This window comes from Tachysurus fulvidraco, chromosome 5, assembly GCF_022655615.1.
Source record: "Tachysurus fulvidraco isolate hzauxx_2018 chromosome 5, HZAU_PFXX_2.0, whole genome shotgun sequence".
NCBI lineage: Eukaryota > Metazoa > Chordata > Actinopteri > Siluriformes > Bagridae > Tachysurus > Tachysurus fulvidraco.
The window spans coordinates 9,290,390-9,316,503 of NC_062522.1; the positions used below are offsets into that span (position 1 = coordinate 9,290,390).

The window sequence follows — 26,114 nt, forward strand, 5'->3', positions numbered from 1 at the left end:
TCACGTTTGTTCTGTGTAATCAAGATATAAGTGCTCTTATATAATATACGACTAACGTGACATCCACACAAGACGAGATTAAATCCCCAATTCAAATCACATTCTGAACAATGCATCTTGAAAATTCTATTATAATGAATGTTTCAAGCTAAATAATTTCAAATGTTTGCATAATGTATATTACAGTATATACTGTATATAAAATTTAAATAAAATGGTACAGCATGAGGGGGCACGGTGGCTTAGTTGTTAGCACGTTCGCCTGACACCTCCAGGGTTGGGGTTCGATTCCCGTCTCCGCCTTGTGTGTGTGGAGTTTGCATGTTCTCCCCGTGCCTCGGGGTTTCCTCCGGGTACTCCGGTTTCCTCCCCCAGTCCAAAGACATGCATGGTAGGTTGATTGTCATCTCTGGAAAATTGTCCGTAGTGTTTGAGTGTGTGAGTGAATGAGAGTGTGTGTGCCCTGCGATGGGTTGGCACTCCGTCCAGGGTGTATCCTGCCTCGATGCCCGATGACGCCTGAGATAGGCACAGGCTCCCCATGACCCGAGAAGTGCGGATAAGCGGTAGAAAATGAGTGAGAGTGAGTGAGAGTGGTACAGCATGCAAATATGACTAGTATCAGCTCATGACTAAAGATTTTATTGGAGAAGGTTGACACTCGTAACAACGTAGCCTCAAACAGACACGCTTGATTTATTCCATAGCTTACAATCAATTGAGTGTTAAGAGAAACAGCATTATAGGCAATCGAGATTCAAAAGCAATCAATCATCTAGTGTATACATCTAGCTATATCATTAACCAGGGTTTAGAAGTTTCAGCAAAATTTCCTGCCCTGAAAATTCACATAAAATAGTCCATTGTGCCTCTGTGGACCTTGGGTAGTGGTGAAGGTTTTATGTTGTTGGTCAGAAGGTCATGGTTTGAACCCCAGCACCACCAATTACCACAGTTGGGCCCTTGAGCATGGACCTTAACCCTTTCTGCTCCAGTGGTGCTTGATCATAGCTGACTCTGTGTTCTGACCCCAACTTCCTACACAAAATACAAAGAAAACCTTTCACTGTGCTGTAATCTATATATGACAAATAAAGGCGTTATCTACATTTCTAGTTTTATTTAATGTTTCTGGTATCAGTTCTGTGTTCTCTCACATCTCACTCATTTTCTACCGCTTTATCCGAACTACCTCGGGTCACAGGGAGCCTGTGCCTATCTCAGGCGTCATCAAGAATCAAGGCAGGATACACCCTGGACGGAGTGCCAACCCATCACAGGGCACACACACACTCTCATTCACTCACGCATTCACACACTATGGACAATTTTCCAGAGATGCCAATCAACCTTCCATGCATGTCTTTGGACTGGGGGAGGAAACCGGAGTACCCGGAGGAAACCCCCGAGGCACGGGGAGAACATGCAAACTCCACACACACAAGGCGGAGGCGGGAATCGAACCCCGATCCTGGAGGTGTGAGGCAACGTGGCCGCCGTGCCCCCCCTCAGTTCTGTGTTCATAGAGCAAAAAGACATGTGAAAGACACGTTGTCATGTTACAGAGAAACTGGAAAATCCTCTCTACTGAATCTATGTGGTGGAAAACTGACTCTAAATTGACTGTAAGAAAGCACTGACACTGGAGACTCCTTCCACTATCACAGAGCTATAAAGAGTCTATAATTCAACTGGAAATAAAGTAACAATATATACAAGACGTATTACTGAACATTTCCTGTTAGAAACACGGAATAGTGAAAATACACAAAGAGTGCACACACTTTCATTAAAAAAATCAAATCTCTGCCACATATGAGGTAAAAGAAAATCTGATTTTGCCTACAGTGTAAATGTAGCCTGAGATGTCACAATTATTTTCTTTTGTCCATACTCATTACCTCAGGTAAAATATAAGGAAACAAATGACCAGCATGTTGCGTCAATGCAAAGCAGCCTTGCACACGGAGCAGAAATGATTCATCGACTTTCCCGCTGAAGTGTTTCTCAGACATCAGCATATTTTCTTGGCCGTTTGCAGAAAGTAACAGCCGAGAGCACAGAGCACACAGCACGCGGTGATGACATTTAGCCTCAGGTAAAGAAGGCGATCAATAGGTGTACATTAAAACCCCAATTAGGTGCAGCAGGAGCTGACATATATGTGTATAGAGAGAACAGAGAACGTTGAACAAGAACTGAGGAACAGGACGACTCACATTCTCATGAACAATATGTTTACAGTGAATCTGTGCTTATTATATGTGTGTGTTTCTGCTGATAGGGGAGTGAATGGAGTGAAAAAAAATGGATTTCTCTTAACACTTTTTATAGCAGACATTGTTTTAAAGTAGTTTTACAGGAATAATAAAAATTCGGAATTTAAAAATACAGATAAAGTGGATCATTCAAATTTAATGTTATCGCTAATGAACAAGCAAGAGGTGAAGGAAAAACTCCCTGAGACGATCCGAAGAAGAAACCTTGACAAGAATCAGACTTTAACTTAAGAACCGTTCCATAACTGTACACTATATAGTCAAGTGCAGTTGTGTAATTTGGCGCTTTCGAACAACTTAGGAGAATGAGCAGCATCATTATTTATGTACTCGTTTACTTTTAACAGAAATTCCTTCCCACCAAAAATCATCACATGAAGAATAAACGAGACCCGAGTGCAAAACCGACTACAGCAAACGAAGTCCAAAAGCCTCCTCCAGCCAATAATGTTCCATGTGTATCTACAACATCCATGTGGCGTCTTCTTCAGCAGCAGTAAACAGCTTCCATGTGATGAGACTCCAAACAGAAGTAGGGCGTCAGAATGGATCGAGCAGGTTCAGAGTTTGGAAGAAGAAGAAGAGAAAGAAAGAGAGACAGAGACAGAGAGAGTGAAATAGATACAGTAGATAGATAGAGAGAGAGTGAGATAGAGACAGACAGAGAGAGAGAGAGAAAGAGAGAGCGAGATAGATAGAGAGAGAGAGAGACAGACAGAGAGAAAGAGAGAGCGAGATAGATAGAGAGAGAGAGACAGACAGACAGAGAGAGACAGACAGACAGACAGAAAGATAGATAGATAGATAGATAGATAGATAGATAGATAGATAGATAGATAGATAGATAGATAGATAGATAGATAGATAGATAGATAGATAGATAGATAGAACGAGAGAGACAAAGAATTCTATATTCAGTTAATAAATACTCCTACTCTACTCTTTAATCTCTGCTCATGTGATGGAAACAACCCACAGCTCTTGAGCACCATGTACTGTATGTCTTGTTAAGAAATAATGGTGTTACTGAGGTACCTGTGTTCCTGACTGCTTCTGATTTGCAGAATTGCCAGATCCATCCCGATGCCCTACTTCAGCTTGGAGTCTCATCACATGGAGGCTGCTTGTTAGATACATGACAGTGCTGTGGATAGTAGTACCACTTACAGTAGAAACCATGAAGATAGCTGCATTTGCCATTTAGTCTCCATCTAAACTCCACCTAGTCTCCAACTAGAATTAACACTAATTCAGGTTACACAATTGCACTCTTTGACCATATCGTACACAATTAGGAAGGTAAATGATTTAAAATCACACTCTCTTGTGTTAGCAAGATGAGCTTCCCTTCCAGAGTCTGGTTCCTCTCAAGGTTTCTTTCTCATCACCACTTTCCTCCTCACCATCATCGCCTCTGGCTTGCTCATTACAAATAAATTGAGCAGGTACTCAGGTAGAAGTGTGACGTTTGTGGTTTGTGAAGACGTCTAACCATCGCTGTCTTGAGAAGTGCTTGAACATTTTTCCTCATTTTTCTGTTAAATGTCATCATACTCAAGGCAAACGTTCACCTTTCTGCTGCACGTTCATAAGCTTGTGCTTTTATTGTAAAGTGTCGGTCGCGGTTGAGGTTTGCTCAACTCTCTGCAGGCGATTTCAGGCTTTTGCACAGATTATCACTTCTGACTGGTGAGAAAATTAGTCTGGAGAAGTTGCTTGATTTTTTTTTTATGATATATTGCAATACATTTGATCAATTATATACCATTATATTTTTAATTTGCAGTAAATTATATCGTACTTGTTTAAATTATATTGCAATAAATGATACATTTTAGTATTTAATTTGTTCACCAGAATGGCTGCTAATTGCTTTTAATATTATAACATTAGCTTTTCATCCATCTGAACGAAAGCTTTTAAAAATGAACGCTTGCAAAACAAAATTCTTACTGTGTTCAAAAATTCATGTTTTAATCATTTACTGTATGCACAAAAATCGTTAAAGAATATAGTATATTATAATTTTAATTATAGCATCTCTGGAAAAATTGTCCGTAGTGTGTGTGTGTGTGTGTGTGTGTGTGTGTGTGTGTGTGTGTGTGTGTGTGTGTGTGTGTGTGTGTGTGTGTGTGTGTGTGTGTGTGTGTGTGTGTGAATGAGAGTGTGTGTGTGCCCTGCGATGGGTTGGCACTCCGTCCAGGGTGTATCCTGCCTCGATGCCCGATGACGCCTGAGATAGGCACAGGCTCCCCGTGACTCGAGAAGTTCGGATAAAGCGGTAGAAAATGAATGAATGAATGAATGAATGAATGAATAATGTTAATTAAACTACAGCTAATTTCAGTCTACTAATTTGATTGGTTCAATATTCGATTGGCTCTGATCCAACATCGTTTCACTGTGTGTATTGTATTTCTCAACTGGTCTACGTTGTCAGCATAACAATTCCACTTCGTAGTTCTAAACAATTACTACTGTACATTAGCGTTATCGTCGGTGGACTTGGAAAATGATATTTTTCAGGAATCTTACATTTGGCTTGAAAAAACATAGTCAGATGAAGATAAGAAGAAAAAAAGGTGCAACTTTAATTGCACCAGAAGCTTTGGGATCTGTTTTTGCATTTGGAGCAAAAATAAACAATGCATTTGGCCATAATTTTTTCTGAAATGCGTTATTTCATATCCATTTTTTTTGGTTTATGGCTTATCACATCCTCACCAACATTCAGTATAACTGCACTGCTGCTTGTGCTATATTGCTTAATTATCACCACTTGCTACTTGTACCTAGAATTATAATTGTAAATAATCATTTAAAATGTGTTTTCATATTTATTAACAGGGGCATGGTGGATTTGTTGTTTGTTTGTTTCAAACCTCTAGGGTTTGTTTCCCACTTCCATCGTGTGTGTACGGGGTTTGGCTGTTATCCCAATGCTTAGAGGGTTTTCTCAGGGTACTCTGGTTTCCTCCTGCTGCCCAGCCACATAGGCTGATTGGCATCTCTGAATTGTTTGTAGTGTGTGAGTGAGTGTGTAATTGTCCCCTGTGAGGGTGTGCACTTCATCCAGGGTGTCCATAACTTTATACCCAGAATACTGTACCATGGGAAAGGCTCAAGGTTTTTGTAGGATAATTGCTACAGAAACAAGATGGGTGTTTGTTAGTAATGAGATTCAGTTCAGAATGAAAAACTGGATGGATGGAAGGAAGGAAGGAAGGAAATTAAGGAAAGAAAGAAAGAAAGAAAGAAAGAAAGAAAGAAAGAAAGAAAGAAAGAAAGAAAGAAAGAAAGAAATACACATACCTATTCAAACTAGATCAAGTCGAACTAAAGAAAGGCTTGTCAACATATGACAGTTATGTTATTATAATGTTGTGATAATAATGTTGTTATAATGTTTCTTTTATAATGCTGATGTGCTACTTGTATGCCCTAAAAATGAAACCTTGTTTAACAATCTTTTACAAAATAGACAATGTAATGTCTGCTTATTTTGCATGAGAAATGAAATTTCTTCATTATGAACTCATCCTGTGGCTCTGAAGGACACTTGTGTTTTGAGTTGCTGTAATTTTGGTGTGTTTTCTTGTTATTGTACTCAGACGTGCTCAGAGAGCCCGTGGCAGCACTTTATCCGTCTGCACGCCATGTGGAGAGTCAGGGCTGCGGGGGGTGGATGGGCAATATCTGATAAATATTTTGTGGCTCGCAGGAGTGTGTTGGCCTACATTCACTTTCTCTCCTGCTTCTCTAACGGATGCCAATTACTGTGAGAAACATGAGAGACGTGTTCTGAAAACACGAGCATAGATGTGCTGCGCCGAGCTGAAAAAAATAACCTCAGTCTGCTTTTATCTCCCTTGCTTTATTAATTATGCATGGCCCAGTGGTATACAGCCGGGAGCTTGTAAATGAGTGCGTGTTGTGCACACACACTCTCACACACTCAGTTTCTAGTTGCATTCACAGCCGAGAACGTCTCTAATAGCTCTATAACGAGTTCTCGCTAAATGACCATTACGTACTGCGGTCTGTGACGATCACCACCCTGCTGCACGGGGTTCACACTAAACTGCAACATACACTTTTTCTTCTCACCCCTTATCCAGAGCAACTTATATTTTTGTCTCATTTAATACAACTGAGCATTAAGGGCCTTTTTCAAGAGCCCAGAAGTGGCAGCTTGCCAGACTCAATACAGTCCTATAACAGCACATCCTGATATATTATGTATTTTATTACACTTTTTTTTTATCATACATCACACCATACTCATTAACCAATCAAAGGTACATTTGTATTGTGAAACCGTCTTCACTTATGCTGTTGGTCTGCAATGTTCTGAAGATGTTCTTATCTGTGCTTTACTTGTGACTGTTGCAAAGCACATCTTAATTAGTTTACAAATCCATATTAAAGCCATTATGACTTGACTCGAGTCAGACCTAAGTCGCAAATTTAAAACTTGAGACTTGCTTGACAAATGTTAAAAAAGACTCGACTTGACTTTGACTTGACATTCATGACTTGAGACTTACTTGCACATGTGTGACTTACTCCCACCTCTGTTTTTTTCAGGCTCTCAGTGTTTCACATTTTAATTCAAACAAAAGATTTTATTAAACCTCTTTTTTAATGTATGGAACCTCCTTTTTTTTGCCTTACGGCCTTCTGCAAAGGTCTCAAAAGTTAGTCTTTCCTAACTTTGCACATTTTCTCTTCTGCCACCCTTCCCTCCCTCTCTCTCTTTAACTCTCTCTGTGTATCTGTGTTTCTGTGTGTGTGTTTCCTCTCTCTCGTTTCCTCTGCCTTGCTCTCTCCCACTCTCTTGCTCTAATTGAAGAGGCATGTGCTCCACACCCCTCTCACGGGCCTTAGTCATTGGCTGGAGGGGAAACATCCAAGGACGAGCCCCTACCAGGTGGCGTCTTTTTGGGAAGCCCGCGGTTTGACCTCCCTCTCTGGGCCGATTCTGGCACCTGCTTTTCCTTTCCTCTCTTCTTCCCTCTCTTTTCCTTTTTTCTCATCTCATTAATTCACTCACTCTTTCCATACTTAGCTTTTTACTTTCTCCCTGTTGCTTTTTTTCCAGCCTTTACATCCATGCCTCATGTTTTCCTCTTTCATCTTGTTCCACTCCGTCGTGCTCTTCCTTCTCGATCCACCACTTATTTGTGCGTGAAGTTGTTTCGGAGGAAAATGAAAAGACATATTCACTATATATCAAAGCCAGACTGATAAACTTCAAATGTTGTCCAGTAACATTGACAGAACTGTGGAAGCACCCTTTTCTGTCTTTTAAAGGGTCTCATTGATATTCACCTGAAATTTTCTGAAAATTGCCTGAAATTAAATGGGTCATCCATTTTCTTTATGGAAGCACTTTGTGGAGCTTAATTGTAATTTTAATCATGCATGATTAAAATCGCGTGGGTGCGTTAAAAGCAAGAGACCGTGAGTGTGAGTGCATATAAGAGATAAAATTTGTGGGACTGATTGATTTCTGTAACATATTCTAAAGGAATAGACAATGAACACAAAATCAATAAGGGCTGAGAAACACCATTTGCATGGTTAGCTACTTCAGATCATACCTCCAAATTCAATAAGTCTCAGTGACATATTATTACAATTATCTAAACGATTCAGCAGGAATAGACACCAGCCCAGAGATGTAAGTGTGTGCCTTCTGTGCGTGCGTGTGTGTGTGTGTGTGTGTGTGTGTGTGTGTGTGTGTGTGTGTGTGTGTGTGTGTGTGTGTGTGTGTGTGTGTGTGTGCGTGCGTGTGTGTGTGCGCATGTGTGTGTGTTCAGTCATGCCTTCACTTTTGTGAGGTGTAAGGACCAAAACGGACTAAATGCCCTAACAATGACAGGGTAAAATGTCCCCACAAACATCGGGTCCTTACAAAATGTCATGTTTTCTCTAGAATAATATAGGTTTTAATTAAAAACCTTTTAATTTTGGTTTAGGTTTAGATAATACATGACGAAGCTATTGTGTCAATGGAATGTCATCACAAAAGCAGTTTAGGTTAAAAAAGTATTTTTAGGATAGCTCCAAGGAATAAAATTGTTTACTTATATAGAGTTTGTTTGGTATAGGACCATCCCACCCACTTCCCACCATCCCACCCAATGAAAACTCAAGGTTCTTAACATAGGAGCATAGTGGACATGGAATTGTTTGCATTTGAATCTTTTGTAGATTTAGAGACAGTTAAGATGATGTTTTAGTTGTTTTATATTAGTTTGTTTATATTTTTTAAATAGAGAAATAGACTTAGATAAGGATCTATGGGAGTGGGCAGGAATGGTTACGTTTTCAATGGGCAAAGGAATTAGTGAGATTGATAAGGGGTGTCTATGGGGTGGGACTGGTCAGGAGGATCTATGGGGTGAGATTAGTCAGCAGTGTCTATAGGGTGGGATTGGTCAAGAGTGTCTTTTGGGTGGGATTGGTCAAGAGTGTCTGTTGGGTGGGAATGGTCAAGAGTGTCTGTTTGGTGGGATTGGTCAAGAGTGTCTGTTTGGTGGGATTGGTCAAGAGTGTCTGTTTGGTGGGATTGGTCAAGAGAGTCTGTTGGGTGGGATTGGTCAAGATTGTCTGTTTGGTGGAATTGGTCAAGAGTGTCTGTTTGGTGGAATTGGTCAAGAGAGTCTGTTTGGTGGGATTGATCTAGAGTGTCTGTTGAGTGGGATTGGTCAAGAGAGTCTGTTGGGTGGGATTGGTCAAGAGTGTCTGTTTGGTGGGATTGGTCAAGAGTGTCTGTTTGGTGGGATTGGTCAAGAGTGTCTGTTGAGTGGGATTGGTCAAGAGAGTCTGTTGAGTGGGATTGGTCAAGAGTGTCTGTTGAGTGGGATTGGTCAAGAGTGTCTGTTGAGTGGGATTGGTCAAGAGAGTCTGTTTGGTGGAATTGGTCAAGAGTGTCTGTTGAGTGGGATTGGTCAAGAGAGTCTGTTGGGTGGGATTGGTCAAGAGTGTCTGGTGGGATTGGTCAAGAGAGTCTGTTTGGTGGGATTGGTCAAGAGTGTCTGTTTGGTGGGATTGGTCAAGAGTGTCTGTTGAGTGGGATTGGTCAAGAGAGTCTGTTGGGTGGGATTGGTCAAGAGAGTCTGTTTGGTGGAATTGGTCAAGAGTGTCTGGTGGGATTGTTCAAGAGTGTCTGTTTGGTGGGATTGGTCAAGAGTGTCTGTTGAGTGGGATTGGTCAAGAGTGTCTGTTGGGTGGGATTGGTCAAGAGTGTCTGTTTGGTGGGATTGGTCAAGAATTTCTGTTGAGTGGGATTGGTCAAGAGTGTCTGTTTGGTGGGATTGGTCAAGAGTGTCTGTTGAGTGGGATTGGTCAAGAGAGTCTGTTGAGTGGGATTGGTCAAGAGTGTCTGTTGAGTGGGATTGGTCAAGAGTGTCTGTTGAGTGGGATTGGTCAAGAGAGTCTGTTTGGTGGAATTGGTCAAGAGTGTCTGTTGAGTGGGATTGGTCAAGAGAGTCTGTTGGGTGGGATTGGTCAAGAGTGTCTGGTGGGATTGGTCAAGAGTGTCTGTTTGGTGGGATTGGTCAAGAGTGTCTGTTTGGTGGGATTGGTCAAGAGTGTCTGTTGAGTGGGATTGGTCAAGAGAGTCTGTTGGGTGGGATTGGTCAAGAGAGTCTGTTTGGTGGAATTGATCAAGAGTGTCTGGTGGGATTGTTCAAGAGTGTCTGTTTGGTGGGATTGGTCAAGAGTGTCTGTTGAGTGGGATTGGTCAAGAGTGTCTGTTTGGTGGGATTGGTCAAGAGTGTCTGTTTGGTGGGATTGGTCAAGAATTTCTGTTGAGTGGGATTGGTCAAGAGTGTCTGTTTGTTGGGATTGGTCAAGAGTGTCTGTTTGGTGGGATTGGTCAAGAGTGTCTGGTGGGATTGGTCAGAAATGTGTATTGGGTGGGTTTCTGTAAGTAGTATCTATGGGGTGAGATTGGTCAGGAGAGTCTGTTGGGTGGGATTGGTAAGGCGTGTCTATGGTGTGCGATTAGTCAGAAGTATCTATGGGGTAGAGTAGACAGTATTGGTCAAACGATTCACCGGGACTGGACAAGAGTGGTCAAGATTGTCTGTGGGAATAAGATGGTTAAAAGTGTCTAATGGAGTGGACAGGCTTGCTCGATGTATTGTAATAATGTGTGGTATTGTACAGATTTACTGTAGGAGCAAACGGAGGGGATTAAAAACAATCCAGTTTTTACCTGTAGCTCGGTCTGTAGGATGAACTGTATGTAATGAGACACATATTGACATGCCAGGTTCTGTGTAAAGTGTCAGAAACTTTGGCAGTCTTACAGCTGGGAGGTAGTATCGGTAGAATGTCCTGTAGGTGAAATATAAATGTATGTTCCTCTGTTCAGATATTCTGTTTTTGACGATAATGGGATCTGGGTAGATGCATGCATATTGAGAGATGTTACTCTAAATTTAGAACAGGCTTGGGATATGTGTTGATACTCAGACTAAAACAGTTTCCTTAAATGAGCTGAATTTATTTTTACTTTGTGTGAGTAGTAGAACATCAAATAAAATTCACCTAGTTAAGGAAAATATCAGTTGTGTTGTCAGGGTTGCACTGAAACACCACTGGACTGCAGTACCCACAAGCCATTTGTCAAACACATGGTTGTGAACCCTGCATGCACCATAGAGCATGACCACAGGTACCCGAATCACATTGTTGTCTAATTAGCAGGGGTGTAAAGGTCACATATTGCCTAGCGCACTTTGTGTGTCTTCTTGTTGTCTTTCTATTTTTTACATTTACATTTACAGCATTTAGCAGACACTCTTATCCAGAGTGACTTACATTTTCTTATTTCAGTTTATACACCTGAGCAATTGAGGGTTAAGGGCCTTGCTCAGGGGCCCTGCAGTGGCAACTTGGTGGACTCAGTACTGTATCCAATCAGTAGTCAAACACCTAAGGCTTAGCCACTGAGCTACCACAGCACACATTTCAATTCAATTCAATTTAATTCAATTAAAGTGTATTAGTATAGCTCTTTTAGCAATAGGCATTGTCTCAAAGCAGCTTTACATAACATAAGAAACATAATACAAAAAAATTAATATTATACAAAGATTAATATAATACAAAAATTTATATTAGACTTATATTTAAATGTGTTTGTATTTATCCCCAATGAGCAAGCCTCCGTTAGGGAAAAACTCCCTTAGATGGTAGAGGAAGAAAACCTGAGAGGAACCAGACTCAAAAGGGAACCTTATCCTCATTTGGGTGACATTGGACGGTGTGATTTTAAATATACAGTTCGATAATTGTGTATTGATTGGGGTTGTTGTCCTCAAAGACCATATGGAGTTGGCATCTCTTCTTAGCATGTCCGAATACTATTTGGATCACATTCATGTTGTTTCTAGTTCATGGTTTATAGTTTATTAAATTTCTTTATTTCATTGGAAATAAACATATTCCTTCAACTATATTCACCTCCTATCTCCACAATGCCGAATTATGTTGGAAGTGTGGTTTATATAATCAACGAAATGCGCTTCATTCTCAGCAATTTAAGTGAGACTAAGGTAATCCAGCCATTTCAATTTGATCCCACTGTGAATTCTCAATCTTCACAAGGAAGTGTTGCAGTCATTTATCTTTTCCTCTAGATCAGACTTTTCCTTTTTTGATAAGGTCGGTATTCTACATCAACTCATTCCTTTATCAGGACTTAGTCATAATCTCCTTCAGCTTCTGAGATAGAATCCAGATGTTTTGTAGTAACTGCCAGTGGTTATGCAGCCAAGATGCAGAACTTTATCTGAAGAATATGCACTAGAGTATTTATAAATAATAAACTTCTACAAGAGCTTATCTAGAAAGAAATAACAAAGGAGAAGCTGTAACTAAATAAAATAATGAATAATTTCTAAATAAATAATGAAACATTTCTATAGATCTTATAATGCAATTTTAGAAGATTATATGTTTTGACATTCATTCGTTTCTTATGTCTAGGGTGTAGCTGTGAAATTTTTAGTATTACTATATTTATATTTTAAAATAATACAATAAATGTCCAGTGGATTTTACATTTTCTAATATAATTTGATATACAATAATATGCACTCACAATTCATACAATTTTACTAAATATCGTCACAGCTGTGTTTTAGCTGTAACTAATCAGAGCTGGTGTGAGTGCGTGAGTGAATGAGAGTGTGTGTGTGCCCTGTGATGGGTTGGCACTCCATCCAGGGTGTATCCTGCCTTGATGCCCGATGACGCCTGAGATAGGCACAGGCTCCCCGTGACCCGAGAATTTCGGGTAAGCGGTAGAAAATGAATGAATGATCAGAGCTGTGCTGATAATCAGTATTAGTGCATCAATTAGTTATATATAATATAACATAATATAATATAATATAATATAATATAATATAATATAATATAATATAATATAGGGGGGCACGGTGGCTTAGTGGTTAGCACGTTTGCCTCACACCTCCAGGGTCGGGGTTCGATTCCCGCCTCTGCCTTGTGTGTGTGGAGTTTGCATGTTCTCCCCGTGCCTCGGGGGTTTCCTCCGGGTACTCCGGTTTCCTCCCCGGTCCAAAGACATGCATGGTAGGTTGATTGGTATCTCTGGAAAATTTTCCGTAGTGTGTCAGTGTGTGAGTGAATGAGAGTGTGTTTGCCCTGCGATGGGTTGGCACTCCATCCAGGGTGTATCCTGCCTTAATGCCCAATGACGCCTGAGATAGGACACAGGCTCCCCGTGACCCGAGAAGTTCGGATAAGCGGTAGAAAATGAGTGAGAGATGATAATATAATATAATATAATATAATATAATATAATATAATAAATGCCACAGTGTTGTGTCAGGTTAATGAATCAGAGGAGGATGCAATTGTAAATGTGCAGTACACAATTAAAAAAAGCCACAAGTCTGATGTTAACGCATGCTACAAATGACAGAACTTGATATTAGTAGATCCTGGCATAAACTGAGCTGGAGAACCCTCCTGATTGGGCTTTGGTATGATCCTTGCTGTAGGACCACTGCCTGTGTTTAGCAGAGTAGGTCTGGCCAACACACTCACTACAGCCCCATTGAAAATCTTGATGGATTGTCTATAACTGCAGCTCTGACAGTGTTCCCAGCTATCACAGGTTTATATTAAAGCACTCGTTCTGTTAATATTTCTATAATATAGTATACTATAATATTTCAAACAGCTTACGTATAGATTTGTATGAAGGATGTGCCACATAAACTTGTTATTAAGAAAGCATTGATTTGTTTGATTTGAAGCTTTCTTCTTTCAGAAGATATTTATTGAACATTTTTTAATCATAATGCCCATGTGTTGTAAGCTCAGTGGCATCTCTAAATCATCTGTGTTGTGTGTCCACTGGTGCCCAGCGATGGCCTGGCACTCAGGGAGTCCTTTGTGATAGGCTCCAGTTTCCCTGCATCCCTGTGTATTAGATAAGAAAAGGATCCAGATCCGGGGAAGAAAGGAAAGATGGATAATATAAACTAATGAAACACTTTCTTGTTTTGGACTCACTTCTGCATTCTGTGTAAAAGACCTGTGAATTTATTATAGCCTCTTTGTAGCATCTGAATTTTAATAAGCCTGAATCTGATCGCTCCATGCATGTATACCATTCGTAATGTACTGCCATTCCTCAGCTGTAGGAGGTGTGAAGTTTACAGTGTACAGATTTTGAGTGGGAATACTGACTGTAAACATGATTCATGCAGTACGAAAGCCAATTCTATTTAGGGATAGCGATTATAGTGGCCTATCCATGATTTTATAGCTCCTAGAATACCACAGTATTACCTGTATAAATAAATATACAAACACATACACACACACACATATATATATGTACAGAAAGTATCAAAGATGACTTGATTGATTGTACAAGAACCCGATGATTTGCCTTTTACTGTGCCACTTATACTTATTGTGCCACTGATATACCATAGAGCCAAGTACTTCCTCTAGCACACAAAGGTTGTTAAAGTCAGCAGAGACGGCAACGCCCCCTGGTGATATCTGGAGTGCACTGCACACCATTCTGACTAGTTTTGTTTCACTATAAGATGTGATTACAGCAGGTGGAAGTTTTTTTTTTTGTTTTTTGTTTTTTTTCTGAGTGAATAAAAGTTAGAGAAGTGAAAGCTGAAGTTAAAAGGAAGAATGCACTGGAATGTTTGTGTATGTGTGTCTATTGTACATTTATGTTTCCTATACACTCAGTGGGCTGACCCTTGAATACAGCCACATTAATGGCTTTGTGCAAAAGTGCTGATCCCTGTAATTCCCTGTCACTTGGACGGCAGCAGTGCCACCTCGTTTTAACACACACACACACACACAAACACACAAACACACACACACACACACACACACACACACACACACACACACACACACACACACACACACACACACACAAACACACACGCACCACTGTGAAAGCCCAAGAAATTGCTTTCTGTCCACTTAATAGAAAAGAGATAACATCTGCTGCGCTCCTGTGTTCTGTATAGCATCAAGGCTGGAGCACATTGAGTTCGGACAGTAACAATGAGGCTGCCGCTATCTGAAAGCATCCTGCTCTATTCCCTCTATTATAACTCTAGCTGTTTTTATACGAGGTAGACTAGGTATACACCATGCCTTTTTATTTCATTTGTGATTTTTTTGGTTAACATCATTGAAGCTGATCCATGAAAGGTGACAGATAGGCAGTGCTCTGTGTTAGTGTTTAAATTGTATTTTATTTATTGAATATTTATTGATTTTTTTTGTTAATGCATATTTTTATTTTCTATTAGTTTTATTTAATCTAAAATAATTCATTTTTTTTATTTGTTTAACTTCAGTTTTGATTACGTTACTTTCAGAATCAGAAAAGAAAATTCTTGTTCACTTTAATTAGAAGAAATTAATTATTAATTATAAACGTTGCAGAATTTTAGTCACGGTCAAGATTTTTTAAAATAAAGTTTCATGTTATAATCCCCACTAAATCCATATTAGTATTATTTGTAGACATTTTGTATTATATAGTCCAAATATTACTTTTCTAGTTCAAGTATTAATGTTGTGGTGTCTTATGTGGTGTTTATATTTCAAAGTATGAACACGGTGACTAGATAGCGAGACAAAGAAATGTAGTTAGCATCCAACCTGTAATGCAAATAGTAAATAAATTAAATGAAGTAAATAAGATGCAAAAAGTTAAGATAACTTATGTGTAGCATTTAGCGTCTGCTATTTAAACATGGTCTTTTTTTAATACCGGTGGGGTTGTTGTTTTTTTAAACATGACATGTCATTAACAACCAAAAAAAAGGTAAAAAAAAAAACAACAACAACAACAAAATCGACCTTATAAGTGCTTTACTGGGGTGAGGCGAGCGTGACTGGGTAAGAGCGTTTGAATTCAGCAGGGGCGGGGGTAATGGCATTGTTCTCAGTCAGGCAGGAGTCGAAGCTCCAGAGGTCCAGGCCCTCTCAAAGTGAGGTACTGCCTTGTGAGGGATTGCTACCGTGATGGGGTGTGACAGCAATGCTAATCGAGAAACCATACAGAAAATACAAAGCTCTTGAAGACAAGGGAGGAAAGTATGAGAACATATAAACATGACCAACTAGTCCACAAATAAACCAGGCTGAACTAAAGGAGAACATGCAAATGTTAGTTTGACCTTTTTTCCCCCCAGGTCATTCAGATTATATGTACAATGCACACTGGAAAGTGTGAGGATTCTACAACAAAGGAAAGAGATGCTACAGTATGTGTGTGAGTAAGCGAGAGAGTGTGTGAGGGCGAAAGAGAGAGAGAGAGAGAGAATTATGATTCTGTCAGAACCACCCTCACCTCTTTGCTCATTCATAAGCCATGCCTTCTCGGAGTCCGTGGAGAGATTGACAGGATGTGGAGCAATTAAAGGCGCTTTGTGCTGCTGGAATACCAATGCACGCTGCCGTTAACGAGTGTAATCCCAGGTTCCATCCTTGTGCCACGTTCATCAAAAACTCCCAGATGTTCCGGCTATTCATCTCTTTCACTTTTTGTCATTATTGCTCTAAATCGTACCCTTTCAGCCATTCCTCATTGTATTACCTATAGACTAGTATTAAACTGTGCATTTACATAATGATACTTCCAGAACCGTTTTTTTTCCCATCCAATTCCCATTGTACAGGATTAGACCTGATTCCCAGCTGCATGGCTAGAATCTTATGTATGCTAATTTAACATTGTCCCGCTCAGTCCTGGGAATGTGGATTCATTACTTTTTTACCAGCTAGCGCCTCTTACAGGGCCACTAGCTTGCTGATTAGCATCACAGCTATATCCACAGTCCCAAACAACAACCTTTTCTACAATCAACAGATGCTCCTTTGTGCGACTGAGCATCTGCTAAACAAACATTCCCTAATGATGAAGTATGAACGCTAAGACGGAGAGGTAGTGATAGCAGCAGCATCGGTCCTAATTAGCATTGTCACTAACCAGAGTAGAGATGAAGGCCCCCAGACAGGAATCCAGGACAGCCGCTGTTCCTTAAGTCAGACTAGGAAAACAATGTGGCTCCGGGAATTTCTCCTAGGAATTCTCTCAGTAATGCTCATGCTAATATGATGTAAATGGTGCTCTGTTCAATGTAAATATCCAACAAAAAAAACGATGCTATTCAGTCCAAGCATGTAAATGCCATGCGTGCTTGCTAGCTGTGGCATCGCTAATCATGACATGATTGGTATTTTCAATCCTGTAGAATAATTTGACAGGACTGGTGGAATAGTGTGTGTGTGTGTGTGTGTGTGTGTGTGTGTGTGTGTGTGTGTGTGTGTGTGTGTGTGTGTGTGTGTGTGTTATCCGCCATCAGCTTCAAAGACATAGCGAAAGCAAGCGCACTGCCAGTACATGAACTCCCTCTGATATTTGTGGATTCTTTATATTTGGCTCAAACCTAGTCAGATGTTTTGTTTCGTTTGATGTCTGTCCCAGGCATTGGGTTAGACGGCAGACAAGTCTCTTTCATACTTTACTGCTAAGTACTGGAGGTCATGAACATGGGACATCATCAAGCTAATCATTTTTGGTTGGGTCATGTAACAGTTTAACAGGTTAGGGACTTAAGTTAAGCTGAACGCTAGCTCAATTTAACTAACATTAGATTGGTATTACTGTGTCAAACAATTATGCGCATGATATTTATCCTAACCTAGCTCAGTGGTTAAGGTGTTGGGCTACTTATCGGAAGGTCATGGGTTCAAACCCCAGGTCCAGCAAGCTGGCACTGCTGGGCCCCTGAGCAAGGCCCTTAACCCTCAGTTGCTCAGTTGTAAGTCACTCTGGATAAGGGTGTCTGCTAAATGCCGTAAATGTTTTCATTAGTATTACAAACGTACGCAAGAATAAAAATGAAACTATGCTAAAATATTAACATATTGTATTAATGCTAACATTCTTACTCAATACTAAGTGAATCCGCTAATCATTTAAAGGATTTGTTTTTATTGTAAAAACCCCAAGCTTGCTAACAATGAATAAAAAAAAGCATCATATGCTAACTTTAATGTTTGAAAATGAGCTCATTTCCAGCGCACACCATGTTGTGCTAGAGAATTGAGCTAGAGGCTAATCCATTATCCTGTCTAATGGATTATATACACAAACAGATCATATATGAAGAAATATAGGTTCCTGTTTTACTCTTATGTGGTATTTTACTTTATAATGACTATAAGTATTTTTTGTTTTTTTTTTTAATTTACGTCCCATCCCCAGGCGGTTTATGTGCAGAGGCTCATAAATCCTGTGTCCATCTCCGTGTCTGTGTGGACATTGTGGTGTGTATCACTGTAATGGCCGTGTGAGTGTGACAGCTTTGTCTCGAGGGAGGACTGCCACGGTGACTTAGAGGCAGGTGGCTAATCAGAGAATATGGGGTGTCAGTGGTGGAATATCACATATCTCCTTTTTCTTTCTTATTCTTGTGAATAATAGACGGAGCATAGAGGATTGTCTATAGTTAATCCCCCTGTGTGTGTGTGTGTGTGTGTTTGTGTGTGTCTCTGATGACAGGCTGTGGGTTGGGGGATTCTCTGGAGCAGTGTACCGTTCCGGATCAGGCTCCAGCCGTGGTGCTCAGGCTCACCGAAGCGCTGGAGAGACCGGGTGAGATTTATCACTCATTAGAGTCCATACACTTAAAGCTAATCCATCATACAGGACCAGATTCTGTCAAAATGCTATTAAATGACTGTGTTGTCAATACACAAGCATGCTAGTTTCTGTGTATTTCAATGTATTGACTTTACTATTGGCTCACATCAAGTTTCAGTCTAAAATCAAGAGCTTATCCTCTGTCAGTTTTTTTACAACATGTTTTTTTTACAACATGGTTTTTCTTTGTATCTGATTAGGCTGGGAAAATGAACCTCTCTACATAACCCAATTAGCTCCCAGTGCACCACTCGACCTACAACAGGCTCTGGATACAGGTGAGTTTGCATATTGTCTATTCATCCATCCCTTTTATGTACCACTTATCCTACATACAGTAGGGTCATGTGTGTATAGGATCTGTGTCAGGGCCTAGGGGCAGAAGACAGGGGTGAAGCCCTGGACGTGGTCCCAGTTCACGTCAGTTAGCAAAATTGTTGCAACGCCAAATAATGGAGAGAGTTAAAATATTTTCATGCGTGCACTGATTTCAGGGTTGTTTAGTGTTGGAAAAAAGCTAACCTGTACACACACCTCAGTTATGTGCCATATCATTAGCAGGAGTGGGAAATATGCCAAAAATGTCATAGCTTGTTATTTAAAAGATCTTTTCATAATACACAACATAGCAAAATATTTAGTTTTGCGTAAGTTCGAGTTCTGGCACATGTTAGAAATGATATTCGGGGTCACTAATGCTTCACAGTATGAGCAAAACGTTCGTCTGCATTATGCTTTCATCTTCAGAAAGTGCTTTATCATGGTCAGGGTCATGGTGGACCTAGAGATTAACCCGGGGCACTTTGGCACAAAGCTGCTTGGGTCTTAGGTCTGTGACAGGTTATCATGCATACTGATATTCGCACAGACGTTCACAGCTAGGTCCTGTTTATAGTCTGTAAACACCTCCTGACAAGGTTTTGGGAGGTTGGAGGAAATCTTAAAAGTGTTGTAACTGCAGTGTAATTTTATTTCAGTTGAATGATTTAGATTTCTTTGTATAGCACCGAGACGATATGACAAAGAAACCTTAGAGGAACCAGACTCTGGAGGGAAACGATCAAAGACTGTGATTATAAATGAACCAATTCAATGTTATATGTATAGCGATTTGAATAATGAGCAGCACCACAAAGCAGATTACAGGAATAAATAAATTCATCCTGATATATTTGCAGCATGCACAGTTACCGTGATATGAGGTATCTAACCAATCTAACCTATTATCTTGTGCCTTTTGGCTTTGGAGACAACATGACTTTGTATGAACATGGATTCTGCATGCTAGTCGCAATGCACAGGTATGGTGTACCAAGTGGAAAAGAGTTACTTTAAATGGGGACCAGGTGTTTAGTTCATCCCAAAGATCATCAGTGTGATTAAAATCCGAGAGACCGTGCAGGCACACAAATGAGTGAAAACTTACCTTGTTTCTTGAACCTTCTGCTGAACCTAAACATAGAAAAAAACTTGGCAGGAAATCTGTAATAAGGCAAAGCTCTAATGTAGGGGAGGATGATGGATAAACTGGACTTAATTTATGCAGTCATCTTTCACCTCTCATCCCCTGCTGAGTTCACTGCAGCAGCTCAGGAGCACAAGGTGCTCGTCGTTCCAGTTCTAAACATTTTCAACTTTTATATACGGCAGCTGAAGTGAATGTGATGTCACTGTTTTACACACTGTTACGGTTTATAATAATGCATGTAGGTCATTTATCACACTTAGTATTCGCTGTTGAATTCTTTGTTCTGATTAGTCAGAAGGTGTTTCATGGCTCAGCGTGACCCTGACAGTAGTTTATATTAGAAATAATACATACCTTGTGGAATAAGTGTCCATCCAACTGGGATTAAACATCATCTATATTATCTCCACAACACTAACACAATCAGTGGGTATTTTTCACAACGAAGGCTCGATGGTCTTTAGTGACCAGGCCAGTATTCTTTCCCTCCTCAGTGGTTCAGTTTTGGAGCTCACTGAGAGACATGTACTCTTGTCCCACGTCTGCACCTGACCTAGTGTGTGTGTGTGTGTGTGTGTGTGTGTGTGTGTGTGTGTGTGTGTGTGTGTGTGTGTGTGTGTGTGTGTGTGTTAGAACATAGCTGTTGTGAACTTGTAAGGATTTGGATGAGATCTCTTGCTCATGGTCTGTCTGGTTTTCCTTCCCGCTTCGAATTCCCCAGCTGTTTTCATCACCCTGTTCTCGGTAAGCTGTTGTTACAGTTCTGTGTTAAAAAATCCCAAGCCATTGGAGAGATGTTTGAAAGATCACACTTACCACCAAATTGCTCCTTATGTACCAGACCAACACTCGGTTGAAATAGCCAGATTGAGACCACACATCATAGTCACGCATACAAAATACACTGGAAACCGAATATGTGTGTATGCATTCATGAGGCCTCAAAGTCAATATGACCAAAATAATTTCCTTTTGTTGGATGATTTGAAGGTTAAGATTCGTTAAACGGCTACAGCAACTAATATGTTGTGTTGAAGGTCAGTGAGAATTCTCAGAGGCCTAAATATACCATTTGTTAGAGGGCTAATTTGCTTATTCTTGTGTCTTACGGTTTATCCAAAGAACAATATTATTATAATCCAGTGATTAATGAGCAATATATATATATATATATATATACATACACACACACACACACAGTACAGACCAAAATTTTGGACACACCTTCCAAAAGTTTGGACACACCACCTTTTCAACAGGACAATGACCCCAAACACACCTCCAGGCTGTGTAAGGGCTATTTGACCATGAAGGAGAGTGATGGGGTGCTGCACCAGATGACCTGGCCTCCACAGTCACCGGACCTGAACCCAATCAGGACGGTTTGGGGTGAGCTGGACCGCAGAGTGAAGGCAAAAGGGCCAACAAGTGCTAAGCATCTCTGGGAACTCCTTCAAGACTGTTGGAAGACCATTTCAGGTGACGATCTCTTGAAGCTCATCAAGAGAATGCCAAGAGTGTGCAAAGCAGTAATCAAAGCAGAAGGTGGCGACTTTGAAGAACCTAGAATATGACATATTTTCAGTTGTTTCACACTTTTTTGTTATGTACGTATAAAATTCCACACGTGTTAATTCATAGTTTTGATGCCTTCAGTGTGAATCTACAATTTTCATAGTCATGAAAATAAAGAAAACTCTTTGAATGAGAAGGTGTGTCCAAACTTTTGGTCTGTACTATATATATATAATTTTATTTATTTATTTATTTATTTAAATCACAACCTCAGACCTTGCTCAAACACCATGTGAGCAAACACCATTTTTTAGCATAAATATTTAGCAACAGCGTGTTTTCTCCACACAATGAAGTGAATTATGATTCATTGCACACTGTGTGGTTGCTGTGAACTTGTTTTGGGCAGGGCTCTGAAAGTTGAGCTGAAACTTTGGGCTGAAATTCATGCCGGCACCACAAGGGAGTGCTCTGACTTTTTTTTCGGCTGTGCCATCTCCAAAAATAACAAAGTGGCACCGGAGGAGAAGCTAAAGCTAAACTTATTTCCTATGAACAAACTCCTCGTCCTTTAGGTATGTATATACAGTACGTGAATTGAAACCCTTTGCTGAAATCATAAATAAGTGCCACTTTGTCATTAATATCTTATCAGAAGTTCTGACATCGGTGTACACCGAGGTACTGGTTTTTCATGCAAATTAGATCCATTTAACATTTTTAAGCATTGTTTCAGATTATTTTAGATTTTTTTTTCTTTCTGAACATTGCCAGGCAAATGGTGTGCTGTACATACGTCAGTACATACTGTACATTAGAGTTTGAATGAAAGTGTTTAATACATTTCATACATGTTCATTCAGTCCGTCCTATTTATTTGCATGAAAATAGTTTTCAAATGTATTTATATAAATACAAAAACATGTAGTTTGTGATCTGTATGATGATGTTACTGATGATGATAACTAGAATGGGGGTAAAGTTTTCACCACTCACTAAATAAATGAGTTCTGGTGCAACCAGGGTGGCACGGTGGCTTAGTGGTTAGCACGTTTGCCTTACACCTCCAGGGTTGGGGGTTCGATTCCCGCCTCTGCCTTGTGTGTGTGGAGTTTGCATGTTCTCCCCGTGCCTCGGGGGTTTCCTCCGGGTACTCCAGTTTCCTCCCCCGGTCCAAAGACATGCATGGTAGATTGATTGGCATCTCTGGAAAATTGTCCGTAGTGTGTGAGTGAATGAGAGTGTGTGTGTGCCCTGTGATGGGTTGGCACTCCGTCCAGGGTGTATCCTGCCTCGATGCCCGATGACGCCTGAGATAGACACAGGCTCCCCGTGACCCGAGCAGTTTGGATAAGCAGTAAAAAATGAATGAATGAATGGTGCAACCAGTTTCTCAGAAGTCACATAGTTTGTTGAATGGACCTTTGTGTGATTAGAGTGTCATGTCAGTTCAATTTAAATACACCTGCGACCTGACCGGCCACAGAGTTTGTCCCAGAGATCATACCAAAACAAACAGCAGCATGAAGGACAATGAGCTATTAGAACAATTCTTAGACAACGCTCTGGTAGACTATCAGTCAGGGTTTGGTTAGAAAAAACATCCTAAAGTTTGAGAACGAAGCATTGGACAGGATGAAATTATGGACAGGATAAGGCACAAGTGTGACTGTGCTTGAAGGAAGCTGTCCAGCTTTTAGTTAGAGGAGCAGCCAAGAGGACAAGGAGAACTCAGAAAGAAAGGGAGAGCAAAAGATCAACCCTGGGAATATGTTTACAGGATTACCATGGAGTGGATAAACAAGAGTGTAGAGAAGGAAGACATTATTGATAAAGCGTATCCTGTTTTTGTTTGCGACAGTCAGTTTTTCTGGTCTGGTGAAACCAAAATTGAAAATATTTGGTTTAAAACCTTGACTGTTCATCACCCTGAGAAAGCCTTATCCCTACGCTGAAGCATAGTGGTGGTAATATTGTGTTTTGGGGATGTTTTACATAAGGCAAATTTGCAAAACCACAAAGTTACCACCAAAATGGATTTAGCCAAAACCAGCGGGATCCCAGAAGATGCTGGAATTAAGACAGTTTGTTTTGATTAAAGACTGAATGCTAGGGTTATGTGAACTAGTCAGGGTTGACAAGATGGATGGAGCCAAATACAGTGGGATCTTAGAAGATCCTAGACTCTAAACATTTCCAATAGGATAACAGCAATCACTGGACATACTGCCAAAGCTGTTAGAGTGGCTTAGTCTCCATCTGATATGACAGAGCTTTAGCAATTTTGCCAAGAAGAATGCCCAGAAATATAAGAATACTAAACCCATAAACCTCCAACCAAAAATGGTAACACTACATACAGCCCCATGGGGTTGAATATTTATTCTACCAACACATCTTTTTTGTGTTTGTGTGTTTAATTAGCCTTTGTGTCACAATATAAATAGATATTTTCCACCTCTGCAACGTTAGACATTGTGTAAATAAAATCATAGATACGTCTATTTCAGTTCCAGGTTGTAACGGTACACAATTTGGAAAAGCTTAAAGGAGAAGAATACTCGCCCAAGGCTCCATACGTACTGTAAGTGCACAGGTTCACAGTACCAATAAATCATTCATGTTCCGAATTTCAGAGAATGTCTTTAGGAATTTGTGGCCTGAAGTGTCTTCGAATATCTTTTTCTTTTTCCAATGTACAAGGAACAGGTTTGCACTAAAGTAGCACGGTGTAAATATCCATCCCACTGCCCTCATTGTGGTGTCTTGGCACTCGAGAGATGTGGGTGCCGTTTAAGCCGATGGCCAAGAAGTGGCGTAGTCGAGCGGCCTGAGAAATCCAGAGAAAGCATTACCTCACCCAGACCAGAACAGCGCATGACACTCACCGCCCATTCGCAAAATGTTGGGGTGTCGTCATGGACGTGGAGAGCCGTATTTAGCCTGGGCGTACGCCTTTTGGAAGTGCATCATAGATGGAGAGAAAGACAGACGGAGAGAGAGAGAGAGAGAGAGAGAGAGAGAGAGAGAGAGAGAGAGAGAGAGAGAGAAACTTGGAAAGATCAATAACACAGGAAGTGAGAAATGATCTAAAAAGGAGCATGCAGTACACACATGCCCATTACAGAATTCAGAAATATATGTTGTGTGCATATTGCACATAGCTCTCTTGCTCTTTCTCTCTCTCTCTCTCTCTCTCTCTCTCTCTCTCTCTCTCTCTCTCTCTCTCTCTCTCTCTCTCACACACACACACACACACACACACACACACACACACAGTGCTCAGCAGTAGCCAGAAAAACCCGTTCCAGCTCCAGTCTCCCTGGTTACAGTGACACACACACAGACAGAGCGAAACCCTTGTCCACACAACAACACGTCTCGCTCGTCTTCGCTCCCTTTCTCTGTACTTTTCTCCACATCCGGACATCTCGGTCTCCTCTTTCTTTCTATACGGCTCAAACAGAGGGAAGCTGAGCTCAGCAAAATGGAGTTTTAAAAACGCTGCGCTCATCTTCCGCCATTCCCGTCTTCCTATTGGCCGGCGATGATGTCATCCTGTCCCATATACCATAGTCGATAACCTATTAGATGCCGACGTTTTACAGTCAGCTGTTCCGGGAGGGGTGTTCTGCTGCCTAAGCTCTTCCACACGCCTTTTGTTTTATTGGTGTCGTTTAACGAGTGCCTTGATTAACACACAGCGAGCTAACTGTTTAAGAGATTTCTGCAGGAAGATTGGAAGACTGTAAAACACACACACACACACACACACACATAAACACAACGAAGACGTTCAATTCTGGAGTTAGTTTTAATACTCTTTTGTTACAGAGAAGTGTGTTGTTCAGGTATATCTGCATGACATTTGCTGATGTACCAGGTGTGGGTTCTACTCAGTGCATGGCAGATCATCTTAAACCTAGCCTTGACCTTAAGCAAACCCAATCAATCCCGCTTAATTCAGTCATGTGTGAAATCTGCTCTGAAGTGGGTCATTAAAACATTATTACTCCATAGAAGTGTGAAGTGCTGGTGGTGCAGTGTGACACGCTGAAGATCGAGCCTATGTTCAGACAGGCAGCTCAGACCGGATTTCTTTTTCATATCGGATTTCAGGAGGACAAAAAAAAATCTGCTTTTGTATTCAGCTCTTTAAATATACAGTACATATTTATATATAAAGGATGTAACCGAATATGAATACATACAGTGTTATTATTCTGAATGCGAAGAAGAAGCTCTGAGGCAAGGTTCACAGGGCATCCGGTTGAAACTGGAATCTCGTGGGATGCATCAAAAAAGTAGGAGGTTATTTATTTTCATGCAGGCACAAGGTCAAATATGGAGTCCAGCAAAGACCAGCGGTGCTGCATGATGCATTCGCAGCTTTCATTACCTCATCCTTAGTAACTGCCTGATCAGGGTTGCGTTGGTTTAAAACCGATATGTTTCTTCATATTTATTATACTTTATAAATAAAATAAAATAAAGTATTATAGGGCGGCACAAACAAAAATAATAACAGGGATAGGATTAAAACAGTCCCATATTTATGTCTCTAGTTGAGACTAAGCTTGAACTCAATCTTGACCCCAAA

At 40.5% G+C, this 26,114-nt stretch overlaps 1 protein-coding gene across 2 annotated transcripts in view; it reads left to right on the forward strand.

The window, feature by feature from the left end:
- pik3r3b (phosphoinositide-3-kinase, regulatory subunit 3b (gamma)) overlaps positions 1 to 26,114 on the forward strand; it is a 218,511-nt gene that overhangs the window by 50,604 nt on the left and 141,793 nt on the right. For both annotated transcript variants that reach the window (XM_047813326.1, XM_047813327.1), the window contains exons 3-4: positions 18,391 to 18,483; positions 18,732 to 18,809. In XM_047813326.1, the coding sequence (XP_047669282.1) occupies positions 18,391 to 18,483; positions 18,732 to 18,809 (171 nt within the window). The remainder of the gene's footprint in view (positions 1 to 18,390; positions 18,484 to 18,731; positions 18,810 to 26,114) is intronic.